General features: G+C 38.3%; 1 protein-coding gene across 3 annotated transcripts in view; it reads right to left on the bottom strand.

The window, feature by feature from the left end:
• Positions 1 to 3180: 3180 nt before the first annotated feature.
• Positions 3181 to 26729, bottom strand: part of EIF4E (eukaryotic translation initiation factor 4E) — a 119955-nt gene continuing 96406 nt past the window's right edge. For all 3 annotated transcript variants that reach the window (XM_062199842.1, XM_062199839.1, XM_062199841.1), the window contains exons 3-8: positions 23931 to 24037; positions 17122 to 17217; positions 10763 to 10826; positions 9962 to 10075; positions 6900 to 7039; positions 3181 to 4265 (exon numbers count right to left, since the gene is read on the bottom strand). In XM_062199842.1, coding sequence (XP_062055826.1) covers positions 4151 to 4265; positions 6900 to 7039; positions 9962 to 10075; positions 10763 to 10826; positions 17122 to 17217; positions 23931 to 24037 — 636 coding nt within the window. In that variant the 3' untranslated portion in view covers positions 3181 to 4150. The remainder of the gene's footprint in view (positions 4266 to 6899; positions 7040 to 9961; positions 10076 to 10762; positions 10827 to 17121; positions 17218 to 23930; positions 24038 to 26729) is intronic.

Raw genomic sequence — 26729 nt, 5'->3', positions numbered from 1 at the left:
GGGGTGGTTGCAGGAAAAGCCACTATAATCCAAAGATTGTACTTTGGAAATTCATATTTATTAAATAAAAGTTAAAAAAAAATCAGGTGAAAAAAGATTATAGATTTCAAAAAACTTTGCATCAAAATAAACTTATCTTTTACTTTCATATATTCACAAGTTTTCTGAAGTAGCCTCAAACTTTTTGCTAAACATATATTTTTTAAATAACTAGAATGATCACATAGTTTAATGTAACAATGTAAAATTGCTATAAGTTTCTAGACACCCAATTTCTATACTGGTCTCCAAAGACTCGAATGAATTTTACTTTCCAATGTCAATCTGGCCTAAAATTCTGAATTTGTGTAAAGGGTCTAATCCATGAGAGAAAACTCAACTGTTTAGTTTTTTTCCCCAGTACTCAGTAAAGGTAGGCAAACCATAAAAAAGATTGAGAAATAACAGGTAGCATAGAAATCTGTCATTAACTTGTTCTAAGTTTAATATGTAAAAACACAGGCTGGCACTGGCACAGTGAGTTAAAGCTACAGCCTGCAGCACTGGCATCCCATATAGGTGCTGGTTCGAGTCCTGGCTGCTCCACTTCCAATCTAGATCCCTGCTAATGTGCCTGGGTAAATACCAGATGATGGCTCAATTCCTTGGACCCTGCACCCATGTGGGAGACCCAGAGGAAGCTCCTGGCTACTGGCTTCAGATCGGCTCAGCTCTAGCCATTGTGGTCCTTTGGGAAGAAAACCAGGGGAGGGAAGACCTCACTCTCTCTGTGTCTCTACCTCTCTCTGAACTCTTTCAAATAAATTAAAAAAAAAAAAAAAAAGTAAAACACTGCTATATCACAATGACTTACTAAATTTAAATTAGCCTCTTGAATGCAACTTCAGCACTTAAGAATCTAGATTTTGCCATTTAATCTTAGAAGATCCTATAGAGCACATATAATTAAAACTGTGTATGAAATAGTCACTTATACTATACTCCTGTACCTTTGCCTCCATATGTTCAAAACTCCCCAGACTCATTTAGTTGTTGGTAACAGAGTCTAAAAAATTTCCATCTATTACTGGATTCGTTAACAGATTTACCAAAGTAAGTAAAGTAGAGAGATGTTTATATGCCTACCTATAAGCTGAATATAATCTGATACAACTTCAGTAGCCTATTATGGGGCCCAGCACTGTGGCCTGAAGCGCTGGCATCCCATATGGGTGCCGGTTCTAGTCCTGGCTGCTCCACTTCCGATCCAGCTCTCAGCTTTGGCCTGGGAAAACAGCAGAAGATGGCCCAAGTCCTTGGGCCCCTGCACCCGCGTAGGAAACCAGGAAGAAGCTCCTGGCTTCGGATCGGCGCAGCTCTGGCTGTTGTGGCCAATTGGAGAGTGAACCATCGCATGGAAGACCTCTCTACCTCTCCTCTCTCTGTGTAACTCTTTCAAATAAATAAATAAATATTTTTTTAAAAAATAGCCTATTACAAATAGGCCCTATCCTACTGAAAAGGGGTAATACTGACTTACAGTCTCTGGAACAAAATTCCCAGGATTCAAATTCACATTTGCAAACAACAAGCTGTGAAGTTAGTTAATACTTGTTTTTTTCATTTGTAGAATGGAGTAACAGCACATACTTCAGAAAGCATTATTATGCAGGTTAATGTGCACTGTAAAGTGACTGGAGCATTGCTTAGCACACATAATCATTACTTTGTAAGTATAGAAATTATTTCTTACATAGTATTCCTCAATCATTGTGCCAAACAGGGGCAATAAAGTTAATCAGATAAAATGTCACATCCCTACAATGAACTACTGTTCATCCATTAAACATTATTTCAATTCTTGTTTATAAAAATACATTTACAATATCCTGTTGAGACAGGAAGTAAGATGCTAGTGATGTTATAGAAAGTTGCAAGTCCCTACGATATTTTAGTGACAACTGCCAGAAATGATTCACAGTAATGTATAATCCCTCCTTGACTCTATGAAGATTTAAAATAGGGATTCCAAAATGGTAATGATAATCAAATGCTGCTATTTTTTCTAAGAATTGTGTACATTTAATGTTTTATTCCTCCTCTACCCCTAAAAGCTGTTACTTCTTAAAACTGAACTGCATCTTAGAGTATCTTTAATTTCTAATGGATATACTACTCTAATCTCATCCACTACCAATTCACCACTAATCACCATCAATTTTAAGCAAGTTCTTGAAGTGTGCACAGCCACAGACGTCAACACAGATAACACATCAGCTTTACCAGTCACCCAAGCTTAAGTAGCAGACACTAGGGTACAACATGTTGAGAATATGAACACAAAAGATTCAGTATGCCACAATAATGCACAAGAGGCATTTATGGCATTGAGAATATTAGGATGGTAATTTGCGGTACTCATCACAATGCTCTGAAATTCTACAATGAAATCAATGCTATTAATTTCACATTTATTGTATACAGGATCTCCATCAGGTTTATCAGTTTTTAAATGATCAACTCATAATTACCATTTAAAATCAAATTTTCCTCTCAACTAAAATTTTCACTCTTAGTTCAGCTTACTCTTTAGCCTATGGTAGCCATGCTTTATTTCAAATGGTCTAAGCTATTTCATTATGCATTATAGACAAAATGTCTGCTTTCAAATCACACCTACAAAAAGTAGATCAAGTTTTCAAGTTTACAGAAAACCATACTATAACAATTTACCAATATAAACATCTTGATTCCTGTTTATTCCATTCTGTTTAGACAGCAACACTAACAAAATTCTTAATGCATATGCCCGCTACCCTATACTATCATTGACAATTACATAGAAACATCTCAATCCAGAAACCAAGTTTTACAACCACTGTTCCTACCAATCAAAGGAATATGCACCAAGCTCCCAATTCTCAGGAATTTTAAGATATTAATGGTACATTAGTTACCTAAGACTGAAGGACTATGCCTTACTTTATAAAAAAAAAAAAAAAGATAGCCATATCAGCTTAATTCCATATATATAATACTACCTATTTAATAAAAATTGTAATAAACATAATAAACTAGTACTGCAAACTTATGTTGTTCATGTGGGAAGACACTACAAGAGAAGACATAACAGAGACTGCCTGGCAATAAGAAGTACAAATTCCTTCTATAGAGATGGAGGAAATAAAAGGACAAATCTAGTTGTCTAAAAGACAATTCACTGTACACATTTTATTTACAGTTTTGTACACTGTCTTAATATGAATGGGACCGCTTTTCTACTTGAGCCATTTTTAACCAAAGCAAAATAACCTAAGTAATACAAAGTGTTAAAATACAGCATAAAGATACAAAAACAGACATACTAATTCTAGTTAGGAATGTAATTATGATGTTACATTTTTTATAATCCACAATTATGTTTAGGAAATCACACAAACATAGATCACTGATTTGAATGAAATGCATAAATTTGTAGCAAAGCTTTGTAGTTACAAAAAACAAAAAAATTACCAAAGAATGCACAAAATTAATGTTTATTCCACCTTTGTGTCATATTCCTGGATCCTTCACCAATGTTACATGAGGAAAAAACAAAAGCAAAACAAATGAAAAACTGAAATCAGAATCACTAATGTTATCAAATAGGGAAACAAATAAATTAAAATCTAGCAGCCATCAGCAAAAGTACAGCAAAGATGATGCTGTAAAAAGAAACAAGGAAAATTGCTAGAAAACTGTATGCATCATACTCTTTCAAACCAGCAAAATATGCTCCTGCATACAATGGAACATAAACAGTATTTTTTTCCTGTAAGGTATAGAAATGCAAGTTCTTTAATATTGTGGATGGGTAAAATGTGTTTGTATAATTCTACTAAACTATTACAGAGTGGGCCAGGAACACATAAGGATCATGGGGAAGATGTATACTGTATGTAATTCTTTGATTGGGATAGTGGACACTCTAGCCAAAATTAAAAAAAAAAAAAAAAAATGAACACAGAAGTACAAGACAAAGGCGAATGAGACTTCTCTTATATCTTAGCAACATTTAGATGGAAATCAAATTTAAATGCAGTCCACTCTGCTTTTGAAGAGGCTTTGGTTCAGCTCCCAAATCTCGATTGCTTGACGCAGTCTCCTATGAGAATACTCAAAAGGTGTCTTCTTAAACAACAAACCTATTTTTAGTGGTGGAGCCGCTCTTAGTAGCTGTGTCTGCATGGGACTGATAACCAATCACTATCTTTGGAGGAAGTCCTAACCTTTCCTTGTATACCCTCCTGGAAGAAAAAGAAGAAAAGCTGCTATTAATTTTTGTTCACCTAAAAAATTAATTAAATTTAAAACCTAAAACAAATATTTAAAAATTTTTAAATTAAGTAAAATTAATTTTGAAACTTTAAAAAAAGTGGGCTTTAGAGTGAAATAGGAAATTACACATCTTTTTAGCATAATGTACTCTTCATTTTCACAATAATCTTTGCTATAGTCAATCAGGCATGTATCAGGTAATGTGGTAATTACCAAATGGTGAGCAAAGCAGGGACACTCCTTGGACTTCATGACATTCATAGCCCAGTAGTGAAAATACACTCAGATAATCACAAGTAGGTATGTGGAATCATGTCAGAACCATACTTAACTTACAACATACTTATAAAAAACCAGTACCGTGCACATACCTATTTTCATTCCTTAAAATGCTATAATACATTTGAAGCCTAGTAAACACTATATATCACTACCCAGTTACATTTATCATATTCATTACTGACAAGATTGAACACAAAGAAATTCAACATATTGAACTTATTTTAAAGGGCAATTTAAAACACACAGAACTTCTGCTGTATTAACCCTACAACATGATTTCCAAATAAGATGTGACTATTTTAAGAACAAAATGTAAGGAGTGCACAATGAAGTTATTCTAAGGGCAGTGATACTGTATTAAAAGAAAGATTAAATCTTGTCTGCAAAATCACATAAATCTGCTCTTTAAAAACCATGCAGTCAGGGAAGGCATTTAAGTGGTTAAGACACCACGTAAGGCCGGCGCCGTGGCTTAACAGGCTAATCCTCCGCCTTGCGGCGCCAGCACACCAGGTTCTAGTCCCGGTTGGGGCGCCAGATTCTATCCTGGTTGCCCCTCTTCCAGGCCAGCTCTCTGCTATGGCCTGGGAAGGCAGTGGAGGATGGCCCAAGTCCTTGGGTCTTGCACCCGCATGGGAGACCAGGAGAAGCACCTGGCTCCTGGCTTCGGATCAGCGAGATGCGCCGGCCGCAGCGGCCATTGGAGGGTGAACCAACGGCAAAAAGGAAGACCTTTCTCTCTGTCTCTCTCTCTCTCACTATCCACTCTGCCTGTCAAAAAAAAAAAAAAAGACACCACGTAAAACATTCCTTTTCCACATTAGAGCTACTGCAGACTCTGGAAGGCAGCAGTGAAGAGTCAGTAATGGAGTCCCTGCCACCTACAAGGAAGACTTGAATTGAGTTCCCAGTTCCCAGGCATCTGAGGAGTGAACCAGCAGATGAGAGATCTCTGTCTCTTATCTACCTCTCAAATAAGTCCCTATATCTTTGGTTTCAGGCAAGAAGTATGTTCACAGGGAAATTTACAATATTTGAAAAATCAAAAAGAGGAAAATCAAACATATTTGGACCTTTCAATAACTAGTATTTAAATTTTTTTTATTTGACAGAGTTAGACAGTAAGAGAGAGAAAGGTCCTCCTTCCATTGGTTCACTCTCCAAATGGCCATTACTGCCGGAGCTACACCGATCCGAAGCCAGGAGCGGGTGCTTCCTTCCAGTCTCCCATGCAGGTGCAGGGGCCCAAGCACTTGGGCCATCCTCCACTGCCCTCCCGGGCCATAGCAGAGAGCTGGACAGAAAGAGGAGCAACCGGGACTACAACCCAGCGCCCATATGGGATGCCGATGCCGCAGGCGGAGCATTAGCCAAGTGAGCCACGGCACCAGACCCTAGTATTTAAATTTAACAACATTTAAAGCCAAACTTTAATAATTTAAGTGTAGTAAAAAGAAAATCCTAGCTAACACTGATGTTTGAGTGTTAGCAATCACTTTGCAAATAAAAATGACCAGAAGAGTACAAATACCCACAAATGTGGGTTTTAAATACAGACAAAACTCACGGACTGGTTTTGTAGGCAGGAAGCAGGTTAAGCCTCTGCCAATACAGGTCCACATTCCATTATATGAGCACCGTTCGAGTGTTAGCTGCTCCACTTCCAATCCAGCTCCCTGCTACTAATAGGCCTGGGAAAGCAGCAGAAGACACTAAGATCCAGATGGAGTTTTAGGCTCCAAGCTTCAGCCAGGCCCAGCCCTGGCTACTGTGCCATTTGGGGAGTGAACCTGTGGATGCTATGGATGGAAATCTCTCTCTCTCATTCTCTATCTGTAATGTAACTCTTATCTTGTAAATAAATAAGTAAATCTTTAAAAAAAATTAAAAAGTAAATACAGACAAAACTCATATCTTAAATTTCAATGAAAAGTCTACGTAGCATATATGTGCTAAATACTCAATGAATTATTTCAGTATTAATGTTTTTCAAAGCTGTATTTTTTCAAATTCTACTTTTCAAAATACAAAAAGGAAACTTGCATTCTCATTTAGTAAATGTGTTAACTGCTACATGTCAAACTGGACTGCTCTAATGATCATGTATTCCACTAAGAAAAATACACTTATATAGAAATGAAAAAATATGAAGACACTGAGCACCACCACAGCAGTTCAAAATTATAAAAGTATCCACAAAAACAATATAAGAAAAGTAACAATCTGCAAACTTCAGTATTTTAAAAGATATAAACAGAAAATCTTCTGGTTTTACTTATCTTAATACTGTAAAAGCAAAAAAGGCAAAGAGCAAAACTTACCCTATATGTGTAACAGCATCTCTGTTTTCACATTCAGTAGTCCATATTGCTATTTTATCACCTTTAGCTCTAACATTAACAACAGCTCCACATACATCATCGCTGTAGTCATCAAAAGATTCTCCAATAAGGCACAGCAGCTTAAAAAAAAAGCAAATTACATTCAATAGATTACGAACCACTCATCAGACTGCAAACATCTCTTTCCATACTCGTGTTTGTATTTAAACAAGAATAAAGTTTTAAATCGAGTTGATTTTTAAGTGTCTAAACTTTATTCATGTACATAATTTCTTGTACTGAAAAACTCATTCATTTGCTTGATAAATTACACTTCTTAAAGATTTTAATTATTTATTTGAAAGGCACAATGACACATAGAGAGGGAGAGACAGTGATCTTCTATCCGTTTGTTCACTTCCCAAATGGCCACAATAGCCAGGGCTTTGTGAGAATGAACTCAGGACCTGGAACTCCATCCAGGTCTTTCACACGGTGTCAGGGACCCAAGAACTTGGGCCATCTTCCACTACCTTTCAAGGCACATTAGCAGGGAGCTGGATGGGAAATGGAGCAGCAGACTCCAACAGGCATTCAAATGGCATGCTAGTATCGCAGGCAGTGACTTAATCCACTGAGGCATAATGCCAATCCGACTGCTTTTTAATTTCATATCAAGTACATTAAGAGCTGTTTTAACTTTATCAGTAAATTGGGCAACTGATGTCAGGACATACAAAGCTGAATTTTATTAATATTCATTTGTTCCATCATTGCTTATACTTTTTGGCCAACAAATTCTTCAGGAAATAACTGAAATAGCTACTCATGGTTAGATTAGCTTGCTCCTGCTTTTCTTGAGTACTTACTACCATTTTAGAATAGCAGAGTTCACAAAGAAGCAATGGAAATGACCCTGCAGCAATGATAGCAAGACTATAATTGTTAAGCTCTCTGATTAGCAAAATGTACACAATCTGCTATATTTTAAGATACAAGGAAACTAATGAAAACAGGAGAAAATGTATATGGATTTTTATCTCTGCACCAGGAAGTTTAATAATATGTAGTGAATGTTTAAAATCTATATTTCTATTTCTTTAATACTATACCTAAAAAGTGGTACAAAATGCTGTACAGCTAAGGGTATTTGTCAAGGTATCATTAATACCAAACATTTCAATTTAAAAATTCATCAGTGCAGGCCGGCGCCGTGGCTCAATAGGCTAATCCTGGCGCCGGCACACAGGGTACTAGTCCCGGTTGGGGAGCCGGATTCTGTCCTGGTTGCCCCTCTTCCAGGCCAGCTCTCTGCTATGGCCCGGGAAGGCAGTGGAGGATGGCCCAAGTGCTTGGGCCCTGCACCCGCATGGGAGACCAGGAGAAGCTTCGGATCAGCGCGATGTGCCAGCCGCAATGCGCCGGCCACGGCTGCCATTGGAGGGTGAACCAACGGCAAAAAGGAAGACCTTTCTCTCTGTCACTCTCTCACTATCCACTCTGCCTGTCAAAAAACAAACAAACAAACAATCAAACAAAAAAACAGTGCAGAGATAATATTTATTTTATATATACCAAATAGAATTCTACAGTTATTCAAAATAATAATACAGATCTATTAACCTGAAGCTCAATCATTGATCCATTACCGAGTTTAAAAATAATTTGTAAAAAGAATGATGAAACAAATTTGCTATTTTAACCATTTTAAAGTATACAGGTTAGTGGCATTAAGTACATTCAGCATTTTTGTGCAGCCATCACTATAGCACAGTTTGAAAGCATTGCTGTTACCTTGTAAAACTGAAATGCCCTTTTTAATGTTAAATTATAAAGTGATAATTACTGCTGATCACCAAAGTCAAAATTATGTCTCTTCTTACATTCAAATATTTATCAAATATTTACATTCAAATATTAACTTAATAAGTGCTAACTAAAACGGATATTATGTTATGTACTAGGGAAAAGCAGACCATAAACCCTGTTTCTGAAAGTTCGGGGTCTGGAACCTCTGACTATAGAAAATACCTATTATTACATATTTAATGTGTCACTTAAATTCAAAAGTTCCAGCTTACATCCAATATGAATCTAAAAAAAAAAAAAATCACTGAACACATTAATAGCAATTCTATAAGTTGAAAAAAAAGCATCAATCATACAAATGTGAGGTTCTATTAATTTTGAGGTTAATGAAATGCTCAGTGTGAACTTATTGTGGAAGATGGCAGTTAACTGCCAATCACTGTATACCTGACTTATAATATGGTAGAATGTTTCACCGTACCAGTGTGGGTACACAGGATTCACATGATAGAATAAAAATGACTGCTAACTTAATATTTTCTATTTTGAGTATTTTTAAATCCTTTTTTGGTTTTTTTAAAGATAAATATCTGGGGCCGGCCCTGTGGCACGGTGAGTTAAAGCCACAGCCTGCAGTGCTAGCAATGCATATGGCATTGGTTTGAGTCCCAGTTGCTCCACTTCCAATCCAGCTCCCTGCTAATGCACCTGGGAAAACACCACAGAATGGCCCAAGTCCTTGGGCACCCTTGCACCCATGTGGGAGACCTGGAAGAAGCTCTTGGCTCCTGACTTCGAATCAGCTCAGCTCTGGCTATTGCAGCCACTTTGTGGAGTGAACCAGCCGATGGAAGACATCTCTCTCTCTCTCTCTCTCTACTTCTCTATGACTCTTTCAAATAAATAAAATACATCTTTTAAAAAATCTCCCATCGGTTCACTCCTAAATGCCTGGAGCTGAAGCCAGGAATCAGGACTCCATTCCGGTCTCACGTGGGAGGCAGGAACCCAACTTCTTGGACCTGCCTCCTGGGTGCAGTAAAGGGCAGCTGGATGGGAAGGTATACAGCAGCCACGACTGAACCCAGGTACTAGATACGAGATAAGGGTATCCCAAGCAGTGGTTTCACCTGCTGTGCCAAAATACCCACCCTCTTATCAACTCTTAAATTAACCAAAATAGAAATGTAATGCAATGTAAGTATCAAATGTTCTAAAACTGTCTCTCGGACTGAATAATTGTAAAACCTTACTGTCTCTAGCCAAAAGCGATCGAGGTCACTTCGTCTCTGCTGTTTGTTTAACGTAATTAGCCATCGTCCTCCCCGTTTGTTTTTCTCATCTTCCCACATAGGCTCAATGCCATCCTACAGGGTAATAAGAACAGAACAATATTAGAAAATAGTATTATTTTTACTTACTTAGGAGATAAACACTAGAAATTGCAAGCAACATTTACGTTACTATCCATAAAACTACCAGTGGTGGAGTTTTCATGCATGACTTAAAGCCTGAGTCCTAAGGTTGCAGAATTTGAGTTCTGATTTTGTCATATATTAGCCACCAAACCTTGAATTTCAATTTTTTTGGAGGTCCTTAAATTCTGAGTAGCAGACACCTTTTAGAAGCTACACACACTTCTAAACCTAGAAAATCCAGTCAAAAATTACATAACTTCAGAGTTAATAAATACCCTCCTACCCCCAACTGTCTGACAAAACCCATTTATAAATATCTCAAGGACTCATACACCCTAAGGTAAGAATGCCTAAGAAACTCAGGCTATAAAGATATAAAAAAGGGACTGGACAGATAATCAGTGCTCTTTTCAAAACTAATCTCAACATATGTCCATGGAGGGAGACTCTCTAAATTTCTTATTTGTATTATAAATAGAGTAAAACCTATTGATGCGAAAGGCCAGTAAAGCCAATTTAACCATTAGCTTGTGTATGATGCTATACATTGTTTCTAAGTTGGTGGCAAGACTTCTTAATGAATACCTGAATGGCCAGGTCCCATAATAAATATATAAAGTCATCAATTAAGCATACCTTAAAAAGTGAGTAGTCACAGCCAGGCATTAAATTACTAGACAACTGGATATGGTTGTACAGACTAGGCAAAAGAAAGGGACAATTAAAAACATAGAATACATAATAGTTTAAGTGCTTAACATAGAGACATTTAGAAAATATAAAAATGAACAGAAGTTTGTATAACTTAATGTAGTCAACTTCTGAAATGGATAAAACATCTTTCATGAAACAACTTATGATATACTATTTTCAAGAAAATATTTTTAATTTATTCTGAAAAAATATATTTTGATAGATAACTCAATGCACATACATTTCTAAGACACTGAAGGCAGAGGTATGATACTGTTTTAAATAGATAAAAGAATTTATGAAGCTAACAGTTAGTTTGTTCACAATCACACCAAAAGGCAAATCAAGAGAAAAGCAAACTTCCCGTTCATCAGAATTCCGTAATTGAAATAGTCACTATCATTATCCTTCAAGGTACCCAAGAGTAGAACAGACCAAGAATTCCTGAATACCACAAACTTTTCCTGGTTAGGCAGCACAATAAAGGAAGCTTTAAATGAAATATATAGTTCAAGGCTCTACTCCTTGGAATTATAATCATTTAAATATGGGGTAAAGTCAGTGAAAGGCAAATCAAAACCACAATGAGGTTTCACTTCATCAGGGTTAGAATGGCTTTCATATAGAAACCAACAAACATCAAGTGCTGGGGAGGATGTGGGGACAAAGGTACGCTACTCCACTGTTGGTGGGAATGCAAACTGGTAAAACCACTATGGAAGATAGTTTGGAGATACCTCAGAAATCTGAATATAGTCCTATCATTCAATCCAGCCAACCCACTCCTCAGAATTTGCCCAAGGGAAATAAAATCAGCAAATAAAAGAGTCATCTGCACCCCCATATTTATTGCAGCTCAATTCACAACAGCTAACACATGGAATCAGCCTAAATGCCATTCAATGGAAGACTGGAGAAAGAAATTATGGGATATGTACTCACTACTACACAGTGGTCCAAAAAAAAAAAAAAAAAAAAGAAAAGAAAAAAGAAAAAAAGAAATCCAGTCATTTGCAACAAAATCAATGAATCTGGAAAACATCATGCATCATGCCTAGTGAAATAAGCCAGTCCCAAAGGGACAAATACTGTATATTTTCCCTGATCTGTAATAACTAACAGAGCACCTAAAAGGAAACCTGTAGAAGTGAAATTGACACTATGAGAAGCAATGACTTAAACAGCCCTTGTCTTGACTGTCAAGGAACAGTTTATTATTTTTTTTCTACTTAATACCATTGATTGAACTCTTTACATAACATAGAATTAATCAAGGTATATCAAGTCAAATGACAGTAGATCCCAGTGAGATGTAAGAGTGGAAATAAGAGAGGGAGGAGCTGTACAGTTCTGCATACATTCCCACAGCCCTACCCTTAAGGGTAAAGCTAAAAATTTGCTATGGGACTCCAAATCCCATTAAGCTGGGTAGTACTAATGCCATATTACGTGGTTAAGTGATGATATTAAGTTTGTAATTGATCATATAGATAGGACTAAGTGTCAGAGATCACATAAATAAGATCAAGTGTCTGGTGATAACAACAGAATTAAAAAGGAGAGAAAGTTCCAACATGGGAAGCATGGTCTTCTGTATATAAAGTTAATTAAAAACCAATCTTAATGAAGAATGGGATGGGAGAGGGAGTAGGAGGTGAGACGGAGTGGGGAGAAGAACCACTACATTCCTAAAGCTGTACCTATGAAATTTGTATTCATTAAATAAAAGCTTTTTGAAATAAATATGGAATAGAATCCTAGAATATGTATTCCTAACTTATTTTGTAATTATCAAAATAACACAGTAACATTTGAGGTAACTTACTTGCCTAAAGGTAAAAGGACAGATCATTTGATCTCTTGAAGTCTCTCACAGCAAAAATTGCTATATAACTGGCAAGAATAAGACTTTGACTATCTCCAATACTGGACAGTAGAAATAATGATCCTATCAATATAATCATAGATTATGGACGTTTCTCTTATTCATGTTCAGATGCTATTTTAACAGTCTAGGAATATTTCAGGCAGAATTTTAGAAGCAATCTGGCATCCTTTCAATCATATTGCATAATATAACACACACATTCAGTTTGGGTAAGATAGTATGACACTGCCTAAGGACTACTGAGTCACTACCCAATGCCTACACTAGGCAATAAAAGAAGCCTGAATACTGACAACTATAGAATTAGCACCACTAATTAAGAAACAGTAATGGATAATGTGGGAGTGACCTTCTTCAATGGCACTAAAAGGTAGAGAAGACAAATGCTTCTTTTTTGCTGTCTTTCTCCTTTCTGGTATGCTAAGTCTTTATACTTTATAGTAAGAACTTATAATGGCACATTTAAACAGAGTCCTAAGACCACACAGACCATAAACACAAAATGACTTAGTGGTTGTTTTCACTAAACTGTTAGAAAAAAGTAAGAAATTATGAAGTGATTGAAGATTTTTTAAAAAAGGTTTATTTGAAAGGGAGCGTTACATAGAGAGACTGAGAGGGAGAAAGATTTTTCCATCTGTTGGTTCATTTCCCAAATGGCCAAAATGGCCAGGGCTTAGCCAAACCCAGGAGCCTGAAGCTCTCATGTTGGGTGACAGAGGCCCAAGTACTTGGGCCATCTTCTGCTGATTTCCCAGGTGTATTACTCAGGAACTTGATGGGAAGTGGAATGGCCAGGACTCAAACCAGAGACCAAATGAAACGCTGACATTGTAGACAGTGGTTTAACTCTGTCACAAAGCCAGGCCCATGATTGAAGATGCTAATAGAAAGCTGAAGAATTCCTCCACACCTGTAAATTATGGTGTAGAAATCCACTATGCAGGAGCCACCAACGTGGCACAGCATAAAGATGACATCTGTAGCACCAGCATCCCATATGGACAATAGTTCAAGGTCCAGCCACTCCATTTCTGATCCAGTTCCCTGCAAATGCTCCTGGGAAAGCAGCGGAAGATGACCCAAGTGCTTGGGCCCCTGTAGCCATATCGGAGACCAGGAGGAAGCTCTGGCAGTTGCAGCCATTTGGGGAGTAAACCAGCATATGGACGATCTCTCTATCCCCTCCCTTAAAGTAAATAAAGTAAATTTCAATAAAGTAAGTTTTTTGAAAAAAGAAAAAATCCACTATGTAATAAAATTGCTTACACATAACTAAAGTGTACAGCAAAATTCTAACTAAAGGACAAGTTAGAAATACAATTTATGTAAACTGGTGAAAACCAAACTAGCTAAATGCAAACCTGATTGGGAAGGGTAGTAGACTTGTTTTCTAGAGACTGACGAGGTTTTTTTTGGTGAAACAGACTATAGAATTACCAAGTCTTGATTAAACAAAATTATAGGAAAAACCACTTGATATTGTGAAGAAGGATAAAACATAGATCTAGACAACTACATCTGTGAAATAATAGAGCTTAAATGTAATTCTATTTTTTTTTTTTTTAAAGATAATACTTTTAGGGGTCAGCATTGTAGTACAGGGGTTGAGACACTAGCATCCCATTATGGGTGCCAGTCCTGGCTGCCCCATTTCCAATCCAGCTCCCAGATAATGCTCCTGGGACAGCAGCACAGGATGGCCCAAGCACTTGGGCCCCTGTCACTCACATGAGAGACCTGAATAGAGTTCCAGCTCCCAACTTCGCCCTGGCCCAGCCCTGCCTGTTGAGGCCATTTAGGGGAGTGAACCAGTGGATGTTTAAACTCCTACTTTCTCTCTGTAACTCTGGCTTTCAAATAAATAAAACAAATCTATTTTTAAAAAGTTATTACGTTTAGTAAAAAGTGACTCATCTTACGGCAGATATTGTGGCGCAGTGGATTAAAGCCACTGCTTGTGAAGCTGGTGTCCTATACTGGAGTGCCCATGTGTGCTGTTTCTAATTCAGCTTCCTGCTAATGCACCTGGGGAAGGCAACATTACATGGCCTAAGTACTTGGGCCCCTGCCATTCTAATGGGAGACCAGGATGGGGTTCCTGGCTCCTGACTTCAGCCTGGTCCTGAATGGACCATTGTAACTGTCTCTCCCTCCCCATTTAACTACTGTTTACATAAATAAATCAATCCTTAAAAAAAATCCAATTCAAAGTGGCTAGTTCATAATTTATAGTTTTCCTTAATCATTCTGTCTGGCTTTTTTTAGTGATGCACATACACAGTAATACTAAATCTATTTCAGGGCAAGCACTAGAAATAGACTGAAAAATACCATTTCTGCCCTTGAGAAAGTTTGCATGTAACAATTTTGTAACCACAATCCATTTCTTGGTACACAGGCAGAATATACTCAGGGTGTCACAATAAAACATTAAGAGCAGCAGCACTAATTCAACATGTATATGATTTTAAAATACAGATGTATAAATTAAAATGTTTAGATAACTGCTAGGTGGTTTAAATCTCTTTGTAGGGGGAAGGCACCTACATTCCACACTGGGCTTACTATCTGTCTCAGGCTTCTGGATCCAACTTCCTGCTAATGTAGGTCCTGGCAGGCAGTAGTAATGGCTCAAATTCACTGGATTCCTGGCACCCACGTGAGAGACCTTAAGCGGATTCTTGGCCCCAGCTTCAACCTCAGGTCTGCAGCCACTATGAACACTTGTTGAGTGAACCAACAGATAGACATCCTCTGTCTACCTGTCTCTCAAAATTATGTGCTTATAAATTTCACCTTTCGTATTCTCAAACAAAATCTTTCTATACATTCTCCAAGTCAATAAAACACACTAAACCATCTTTTAGAGAATCAGCATCAAAACTTCTTGGAAGACTTTATAATTTTACAATTAATTTTGAAGTCATATAAAAGTTCATAATCCCAGATTCCAATATTTTGCTTTTCAAAAACAAAATCTCAAAAAAAATTTCTCTATTCTTCTTGAAGCTGATCACAACTTATAAAGAAATAAACTATCATCACAGACACTTATTCTTTTGACAGTCCTCTGAATTTTGAACACTTCAAATCTTTACTATCTCAAAACCTCAGACAGTACTCTGAAGAGAGTCTGCAGAAACAGGAACCCCACAATGCTCTAAAATGCCCATTTATGAGGCAAATATATCTGGGCAACCATGAAAAGGAACAAGTGCCAACCAATTGTCAAAAGTTCTAGGGGCAATAAAAGATTCTCTTTAAAGAATATCCCAGCCCTTAAGGCATTCGGATGTGGCTGAAGAGCCCATGAGAGTATTGTAGGCATGGAAAGCCAAGATACCATGGAAAAAAACAAAAAGATCTAAATGAAAAATCTCTGTGAGTGAGATCCCAGTGGAAAGAATGGGGCCATCAAAGAAGGAGGTACCTTTCTCTGAAGGGAGGAGAGAACTTCCACTTTGACTATGATCCTTTCAGAGTAAGATCAAAGTCAGCGAACTCTAAAGGCTTCCATAGCCCTGGCAACTCATGACTAGAGCCTAGGGAGATTACTGACGCCATGAACAGGAGTGTCAAATTGTTAAGTCAGCAACAGGAGTCACTGTGTACTTACACCTCACGTGGGATCTGTCCTTAATGTGTTATCTAATGTGCAGTGATGCTATAACTAGTACTGAAACAGTATTTTTACACTTTGTGTTTCTGTGTGGGTACAAACTGATGAGGTCTTTACTAATTATATACTGAATCAATCTTCTGTATATAAAGATAATTCGAAATGAAAAAAAAAAAAACCTGGTGTTAAATTGGAAATGGCATAGAAAATTAATTAATTTAAAAAAAATATTATGTAGGATCTCTGTCTTTAATGTGCTGTACACTGTTATTTAATGCTATAACTAGTACTCCAACGGTAGTTTTTTCACTTTGTGTTGCTATATGGGGCAAACTGTTGAAATCTTTACCTAATATATACTAAACTGATCTTCTGTATATAAAGAGAATTGAAAATGAATCTTGATGTGAATGGAAGGGGAGAGGGAGTGGGAAAGGGGAGGGTTGCGGGTGGGAGGGAAGTTATGGGAGGGGGGAAGCCATTGTAACCCATAAGCTGTACTTTGGAAATTTATATTCATTAAATAAAAGTTTAATAAATGAAAAAAAAAAAAAGAATATCCCAGGACAAGGCATAGAAAACATTAATGACTAAAGGATTACAAGACTAAGGCTTTTGACAACTGATGAAGATTTATCCCTAATTCAAACACGCATAAGATGGACAAACAGAAAAGGTAGTTCTACAGGAAAAAAGATTAACTGTTTACTTCACCCACTATTTCATCAACTCAAATTAAAATGAAAAACCACAAATAAAACTAGTAACAATCTAAAATAAAGGGGTACTTACGCCCAAAAGTCTTCAACAGTATCAAACTTAGAGATCAGCCGAAGGTTTGCTTGCCAAGTTTTGCTTTTATCATTTTTAAAAAACCAGAGCGCCCATCTAAAAATAAAAAGTCAAGTGTCAAAAGTGATAGTTAATGCAGTTTCTCTCTCCGTAGCCAAAAGTAGGAGGATGGCAACTCTAAAGGTTAAGGAAATTATGTTAAGTGAAATAAACCAGTCACAAAAAGATAAATACTATATGATTTCACTTATATGAGGTACCTAGAGTAGTCAAGTTCATAGAGACAAAGTAAGAGTGGTGGTTGCCAGAGCCAAGGGAAGGGAAGGGGGATATGAGGAGTTCTTTAATGGATTATAAAGTGTTAATTTTTTTTAAAAAATTTTATTTATTTATTTGAGAGGTAGAGTTACAGACAATGAAAGGGGGAGACCGAGACAAAAGTCTTACATCTGCTGGTTCACTCCCTAAATGGCCACAACGGCTGGAGCTGGGCCGATCAGAAGCCAGGAGCTGCTTCTGGGGCTTCCATGCGGCTGCAGGGGCCCAAGCACTTGGGCCATCTTCTACTGCTTTTCTAGGCCATAGCACAGAGCCAAATTGGAAGAGGAGCAGCTGACACTAGCTCATATGGGATGCCAGCACCACAGGTGGGGAATTAACTTACTGCCACAGCACCGGCCCCATAGAGCGTTAACTTTTTTTTTTTTTTTAATTTATTTGACAGGTAGAGTTATAGATGGTGTGAAAGAGAGACAGAGAGAAAGGTGTTCCTTCCGCTGGTTCACTCTCCAAATGGCTGCTATGGCCGGCGCTGCACCAATCTGAAGCCAGGAGCCAGGTGCTTCCTCCTGGTCTCCCATGCGGGTGCGGCGGCCCAAGCACTTGGGCCATCCTCCACTGCCCTCCCGGGCCACAGCAGAGCTGGACTGGAAGAGGAGCAACCGGGACGAGAACCTGGTGTCCATATGGGGTGCCGGTGCTGCAGGTGGAGGATTAACCAAGTGAGCTACGGCGCCGGCCCAAGTATTAATTTTATAAGATAAAGAGAGGACTGGAGATTGGCTGCACAACATAGTATTTTTAACATTACTGATCTATTGATTTCAAAATAGTTAAGATAGCAAATTCTATGTGTATTTTACCACAAAATCTTAAAAAAATTTAAAAGAGGTTGTTACTATGTGGAAAATAATGAATAGTTTTCCCTATTTCTTTCATATTACAAATAAGTAACTTATGTGTACTATATATCAGAGCCTCTGCTACAGCAAGAGACCCACTGAGGATCATCAATCAAGAAATTTCACAAAACTATAGTACAGAGACAATTATAGTTTGTTAAATGCTACTAGAGATGAGCAAGCAGTTATTTAAGAGCAGAAGCACTTAACCATAAAGAAAGATAAGAACAGTTAGGTTGAAAATTCAGAGGGACAAAAAAGCTGTTAGTTCAGAGAATGAAATGGAAATACTAAGGACAGAGGGGAATTATTAAACCTGTGCCTGTATTTACTCAAACACACAATTAGGAAAATAATGAGTAATGCTACAAAGACATGTCTGTCAGTGATAAAAGCTTTATTCCTATATATAACCGCTAATATATACCAGAAATATATGTGACAGTTTCTCTAAAATGTTGCAGACATAGGCCGCCTGCAGTGCTGGCATCCCATATGGGCAATGGTTTGAGATCCAGCTGCTTCACTTCCGATCCAGCTCTCTGCTATGGCGTGGGAAAGCAGTAGAAGATGGTCAAGTCCTTGGGCCTTGGACCTGGGTAGGAAACCCGGAAGAAGCTCCTGGCATCATATTGGTGCAGCTCTGGCTGCTATGGCCAATTGGGGAGTGAACCAGAACCAGCAGATCCAAGACCCCCCACCCCCCACCTCTCCTCTATGTAACTCTGACTTTCAAATAAGTAAATCTTCTAAAGAAAAAAAAAAATCTTGCCGATAAACTCACAAAATACTAAACTTAAATGTTACCATTTCATGATGATTCACCAGTAGAAGAATTAAATCAGTATTCTCTGAATCATTTTATAGTCTATCCTTCACATTTGTAGTTCCATGCAATTTCAACAAAGGATTCAACATATTCGAAAGAAAAAGCTTAATTGCAGAAAGAAAAGTTTCTTAAGTGGCAGGGTGGCAGATACTTGGTGTGACAATTAAGCCGCAGCTTATTATGCCTGGGTCCTATATGGAAGTGCCTTGGTTAAGAGACCGAGCTCTTGGCTGCTAATGGATACCCTTGGGAAGCAGCAGTGATGGCTCAAGTAGCTGGTCCCTCTCATATATATGGAAGATCTGAATTCCGTTCCTATGTCCTGGCTTCGGCCTTGCCCAGGTCCCGGCTGACACAGGCATTTGAGGAGTGAAGCAGCAGATGGGGATATCTCTGTCTAGCTGTTTCTCTGCCTTGCAAATGAGTAATAAAATAAAAACCTAAGAAACTCTTCATCTTTTGGGGGTCATTATTCACTAAATAATATGTAACAACCATTTACAGAGCATTTAGTTTATCAGTTATTACAAGAGAACTAGAGACAACACTAAAGAAAAACTGTACCAAAGTCATGGGAAAATTTTATTTTCCCACTGATAAAAATGTTGCATTGAGGGGTGGGCCCTTGGCCTAGCAGTTAAGATGCCTGGTTATGATATCAAACACCAGGTTATGATATATACATCTGACTTCTGACTCCAGCTTCAAGCCAGTGCAAACCCTGAGAGGCAGTGGTGACAACTCAAGTTATTTGATCCCTCCCACCTGAGTAGGAGTTCTAGATTGAGTTCTCAGCCCCTGGCTACAGTTCTAGCCAGCTACCTACAGCAGATGGGACAATGTGCTCTCTCTTGTTCTCTGTCCCTCAAATAAGTAAGCAAATTTTTAGAAGTGTTATCTGGGGACTGACACTGTGGCTTTCTACCCAATTCACTGATACACCATGGTTACTTCTTGAAAAATGAAATAAGCTAGTTTAAAATTAGAGCTTTCAGGGGGAAAAAAAAATCAGAATTTTAGAAAGCTTTTGTCACAATAAGCTTGATAATTTCCTAAAAAATAAACATATTTCTGAGGAGTTTAGAGGTATTATTAATTATTATTACTTAATACAATATAATGAAATTTATCAACATCTGGAAGATCTCTGTAACTCATGGAATCAGTATTTTCCAAATGACCAATGTATATTATAAAATCATGCACAAGTAAGAGATTCATTCCAAATTTAATACTAGGAAAACTTCTTGGACATGGTTTCAGATTCCACATTGCTATTAACCTGTAAGAAACCTAGTATCAAAGCAAAGTATTTACAATATTTTAGGGCCATTAAAAACTCTCCTTCCTTTTCCAAACATTAATATATGTGAAGCCATATTTTCTTCTTATACTTCCACTAAACAATTTTATTTGCAGACTGAATACACAAGCAGCTATAAATCCAACTGATTTCTATTAAAAGACAGATTCTGGGCTGGTTTGAGTCCCTGCTGCTCCATTTTCAATCTAGCTGCCTGCTAACTCACCTGGGAAAGCAGCAGAAAATAGCCCAAGTCCTTGGGCCCCTGTACCCAGATGGCAGACTTGGATAAAGCTACTGGCTCCTGGCTTTGGCCTGGCCTAGCCCCAGCCATTGCTGCCATTTGGGGCATGAACCAGTGAATGGAGGATGGATCTTTCTCTCTGCCTCTCCTTCTCTAACTCTGACTTTCAAATAGATGAAAATTTTGTTTAAAGTCAGATTCTTTAAATTGCAAAAATGCCAACCTAATATTCTTTCCATTATGTATTTTCTACTTATGGCTTAAATGAATATATAGTTATACATTGCTCAGGTTTATTTTCAGGTAAAATTATATGAGGTAGCAACACTAAATACTGGGCAATTGCTGGTTTAAATGAAACATGATACCATCCGTGTAATTACTGTGAAGCTATTATAAGTAAGCATAACTTTGTGCTAACGTTTTCCTAAGACTTATATGAAACTCAGAATGAGGGATTTACATATGAAAAATGGATCCAGTTTTACATTAGTCTATTCTATTTTTTTTTTTTGACAGGCAGAGTGGACAGTGAGAGAGAGACAGAGAGAAAGGTCTTCCTTTTTGCCGTTGGTTCACCCTCCAATGGCCGCCGCGGCTGGCGCGCTGCGACCGGCGCACCGCACTGATCCGACGGCACGAGCCAGGGGTTTATCCTGGTCTCCCATGGGGTGCAGGGCCCAAGCACTTGGGCCATCCTCCACTGCACTCCCTGGCCACAGCAGAGAGCTGGCCTGGAAGAGGGGCAACCGGGACAGAATCCGGCGCCCCGACCGGGACAAGAACCTGGTGTGCCGGCGCCGCAAGGCGGAGGATTAGCCTAGTGAGCCGCAGCGCCAGCTACATTAGTCTATTCTAACAATGCACAATTCATACTGAATGATTTACCAGATTTGAGAAAAGAGAATCTTCAAGTTAAAGACATTAATAATGTTCAAATGATCCTGGTTTGTAATAAATGTAACTTGGAAGATGAGTTGTAGGAAAAATAGAGGTCAAAATCTAGCAAGACAATGGAACTGTACATTCTTAGAATCCTCTGCAAAATCAAAAATAAACGTTAGAGAGATCTTGTGTGGCAAATTAACACAAAAACTCCAGCACCTGGGAAGGCCCACAAAAGGTCATTATATCAGTTGCTTTAATGTATAAAAGTGCACTGTTAATTCTGAGGCAGATGAGAACTATTCCCCAATTCAGTGGTACCAGCATTCCAAGTTTGTCAAACTCACCAGAACCTTAAATAGACTTTCCTGCGTGGCACCATTTAAGGCAGATGAAAGGAATTAGCTAGTATATTCTAGTCACTTTTCACCATCACAAAAGATTTTTACTTATGTCCAGGCGTATGCAGTTGATAAAAGGCTATATCCAGTATTAATGGTAAGATACAATCTTCATCTACCAATGCTGCACATGTAAAAAACGGTGTACTACATATTTTTATTTGCTCCATACTTTGCATTAGAGTAGAACAAAAATTCTAAAAGTATCACTATTTTAATTAATAAAAAAGTCCAAAGAGCTTCTCCTAATGGACCACTCCAGAAAACTTCATTTCTTTGATAACTGAAGCTTATTTATAATATTTTTAAGAAATTCAAGATCATTATCATTGTAGTGTACAAACTACTTTGGTTAATGACACAACTGCATAATTTTTCAAAAACCTGAAGAGATAGAGAACTTGTCTTTAAGATATGATAGTCCTTTCAGTATAATGTCTTTAATTAATAGATGTTGTCTTTGACATCTGTAAGGAAGGAAATATCCAGACTTTTCAAATCCTATTATGTTTCCTTTTTTGTTTACACAGGAACAAAGTTTCTAGTTATTTGTACAGTGCGGGGTGTATAACAAGTGTACATTTTTAAACAATATTTAAATGATTTAACAATTTTTATAAATCACTTTCAGACTTCTGGGCTGCAGATTGTATGAATCCCTTGATTGCTTATGCATAAATAAATCTGCAGTACCGAATATACAAGTTTAGTACATTTGTCTGTTAGTGATTATTTTACAAGCCTAATGTTTTGGTTGAGATGTTAAGTGGTGGACAAGTACTGTGGGAGTGAACTTGGGAAGTAATTTTAAACGTGTAATTGTTCACAAGGCTATCATACTAATTTGAAGTAACTATTACCATTTTAACAAGGCCTTGTTGCTTTGGATGCATTAGTGTTTGTGTGTAAAGGGAGCCACAGTATTTAAAAGTGACCAATCTAATGTTACAACTATTTTGAGATGGTCACATGCAAACTCAGTTTTAATTTAAAATGATGCAATTCTGCATAACTTAGCATTAGTTTAATAAATTTGCACTGCCATTTTTTACCTTTTTCTTTCTTGTTATTTATTTTAAAGTCAGAGTTACACAGAGAGAAGGAGAAACAGAGAGAGAGAGAGAAACAGAGACAAAGAGAGAAAAGGAGAAATGCGCTTCCATCTGTTGGTTCACTCTCCAGGTGGCCCCAAAAGCCAGGGCTTAGCCAGGCTGAAGCCAGGAGCCAGATGCTTCATCTGAGTCTCCAATATACGGGCAGCGGGACCTTGGCTACTTTTCCCAGGCCTTTATTAAGGGAGCTGGATTGGAAGTGAAGCAGCCAGGACTGGAACTGGCACCCATATGTTATGCTGGCCCATATGTCATGCTGCATTGCAGGCAGCAGCTTTACCTGCTATGCCATAATGCCAGCCCCAAGACTGTTACTGAAAGAAACAGAAACGGAGAGAGAAAACAGAGAGAGTGAGAGAGAGAAAAAGGAAGGAAGGAAGGAAAGAAAGAAGAAAAAATCTCTTCTCAAACTAGCAAGAACTTTTTTTTAAACTAATCTAATGCATATTTGGAGGCTTTGAGTTGACTTTTCCCACCCATATGCTATTATCCATTATATCCTCACAACAAAATATTTTCTTGGTTTTCATGATCACCACTTTGTCCTAGTTTACATGTCTAAGTTGTCCACAGACATTCTCCCATGGACAAAGCTCCCTATGTGTTGGTATCCCAGTCATCTGCCCTTAAGATTATATACACTAAAGAATTTCAAACCAATCTTTCCCTCTAGAACTCTGTGAGCTCAGAACACACATAAACATGCTTGCTAGTCATGGACCATCCAAATGTGAATGGAATCTTCTACCTTAGCATATCTAAAAATAGTCTCCTCTAACTTTCCCCTTCAAACCAGCCCTGTGTACCATTTACCTCATGGCTGAGGTCAGAAAACTTGGGTGTCAAAAGCTTACCTGTTTTGTAGAGGATGTTTAATATAGTGTTCTGGGTTAGCAACCTCCTGATTAGACTCTGTTTTCTCCTCTTCTGCGGGCGGGGGATTAGGAGTGGGGGTGGTTTCCTAGTAGAAAGTAATACAAAACATTTTAAACTTCCTAACATTTCCATGATGGCAATATTCTAAATAAACTTAGACCAATATTGCTGCACATATCTTTTTAAAGAGATGGAATTATTGCAGCTCTCTCATAAAACAGACCAGAGACTAACTTCTAAGAACCAGACTCTCCATTTTCAGCCATCTGTTAAATGCAAAAGATTTCTCAAATTAAAAATAAAATTATATTTACCCTCTCATTTGCATTTTTAAAAAAGATTTATTTATTTATTTGAAGGCAGAGTCAGAGTTATAGTGAGAGAGAAAAAGAGTGAGAGAAAGGTCTTCCATCTCTTGGTTCACTCCCCAGATGGCTGCAGCGGCTGGAGCTGGACCAACCTGAAGCTAGGAGCTTCTTCTGGGTCTCCCACTAGAGTGCAGGGGCCCAAGGACTTGGGCCAGCTTCTACTGCTTTCCCAGGCCACAGCAGAGAGCTGGATCGGAAACGGAGCAGCTGGGACCCGAACTGGCACCCATACGGGATGCCAGCACTGCAGGCAGCAGCTTTACCTGCTACGCCACAGTGGTGGCCCCCATTTGCTTTTTTTTTTTAACATCAAGACTGTCAGGGATCATGAAACAAAGATAAGGAAATCAACTTTGGTGGAAAAATATTTATTTGAAAGCCAGAGCAACAAAGAGATCAATCTTCCATGCCCTGGTTTACCCCTGAACTGCCCACAACAGCTAGGGCTGGGCTAGACCAAAGCCAAGAGCCAGGAACTTCATCCTGGTCTCCCATTTGTGTAGCAGGGACCTAAATATTTGGGCCATCATCCACTGTTTTCCCAGGTTCAACAGCAGGAAGATGCATCTGAATGGAGAAGCCAGACTCAAACTAGCACTCCAAAATAGGATGCAGGCCAAGTGATGGCTTAATCTACTGCACTACAACCCTGGCTCCTCAACTACCTTTCTTAATCACACTTTAGCATACATGTTATTGGCAAGAGGTGGAAGGAATAAAACTGAAGCTTGAAGAATGAAACAACTAATTGTATTAAGATGACCGCCCCCCCCCCCCAAAGCTGATCAGGTGATCAAGACAATACAGACAATAATGCACGGGTCCTTGCCTTATGTTAGGGATCCTCATTCTATCATGTAGCTTTTCACCATATTTTAAATTAGCATCAAAAAAACAGGTAGCTAAGGAAAGGCCCCAGAAGCTGAAACAAAAGCTCTTTCCTCTCTTCCATAAATACACAGACTCACACACACAAACACAAACTGAATCAGCAAAAATCAGATGTGTGTTAACACAATAAAGTATATAAATTGAAGAGGGGTCATCAAAGAGTTCCTAGAAAATGCCAATTAAGAAAAAAAATCTATGCATGGGGGTAGCTCCAGGGCACAGCAGGTAAAGCCACTGCTTGGGATGCACATATCCCTTATCCAGGTGCCTCATTCCAGTCCTAGCTACTCTGCAACTCTGACACAGCTTTCTGCTAATATGCCTAGAAGTCAGCAGACAATGGCCCATGTAACTTGGGTACCCACCACCCACATGCGATACCTGGATGGAGTTCCTACTTTAAGCTCCTGGCTTTAGCCTGGCCTAGCTTTGCCTGTTTTGGGCAACTGGGGAGTAAACTAGCAAATGGAAGATCTTTCTCTCTCTCTCTGTCCAATAAAATAAAGCTTAAAAAAAAAAAGTATGAATTTTTTTCTTTTCTTTCTTTCTTTCTTTTTTTTTTTTTTTTTTGAGAGAGAGAGAGAGAAAGGTGTTCCTTTCCATTGGTTCACCCCCAAAATGGCTGCTATGGCCGGTGCATTGTGCCAATCCGAAGCCAGGAGCCAGGTGCTTCCTTCTGGTCTTCCATGCGGGTGCAAGGCCCAAGCACCTGGGCCATCCTCCACTGCCTTCCTGGGCCACAGCAGAGAGCTAGACTGGAAGAGGATCAACCAGGACAGAATCCGGCACCCCAACCGGGACTAGAACCCAGGGTGCCGGCACTGCAGGTGGAGGACCAGCCAAGTGAGCCACCGCGCTGGCCATAAGGTATGAATTTCAAACACATCAAGCAGACATACAATTAAGTACTCACTTCACAGAATACATTTTTTACTCTCAATTTATTACAGGAACTTCCCCCATTAAACCAATAATTTACTCAGCAGAAGCCATGTCCTCATTTTACTCATAATGTTTTTTTTTTTAATGATTCTGTGGTAAACAACAGAATCTTATTCAGCTTGATTTTTTTAACTGAATAAATGTACATGTTTACATGCCCTAAAGTTTATATACAGAAGTTAGTCTTAACATCACTCAACATTTTTACCAGCATTTTCTCATCAGTCAATATAAGTCTTCAGATAATTACTGCATGCTATTTCCTACCCAGCTAGCTTAAAACTGATCCTTTCAATGGATAGAGCAAACAAGAAGTTAGGGACTAACAATACAGGTGTGCTTTGGGCAACCAAGTAACAGAGAAAAATGGAGTACAGCAGAGTGAGCACAAAAACAAATCTATCTGAAAAAAGACTCACAGGTCCCTAGCTGACTCTTAAACTTAGCCAAAACCTCTGAGGCTGCCCCACTATTTCAGAAACAGAGTTCTGATCTAGCTAGTGAGTGGGCTGAAAACCTTCAGCTCCCTGATGAAATCATACCAACTACAATATCTGAAATTAAGAGTTCAATAAA

The sequence above is a fragment of the Lepus europaeus genome, chromosome 8, assembly GCF_033115175.1.
Source record: "Lepus europaeus isolate LE1 chromosome 8, mLepTim1.pri, whole genome shotgun sequence".
In the NCBI taxonomy this organism is placed as follows: domain Eukaryota; kingdom Metazoa; phylum Chordata; class Mammalia; order Lagomorpha; family Leporidae; genus Lepus; species Lepus europaeus.
The sequence above is the reverse complement of the archived record's forward strand: the minus strand, read 5'-3'. Positions and strand labels throughout refer to the sequence as shown.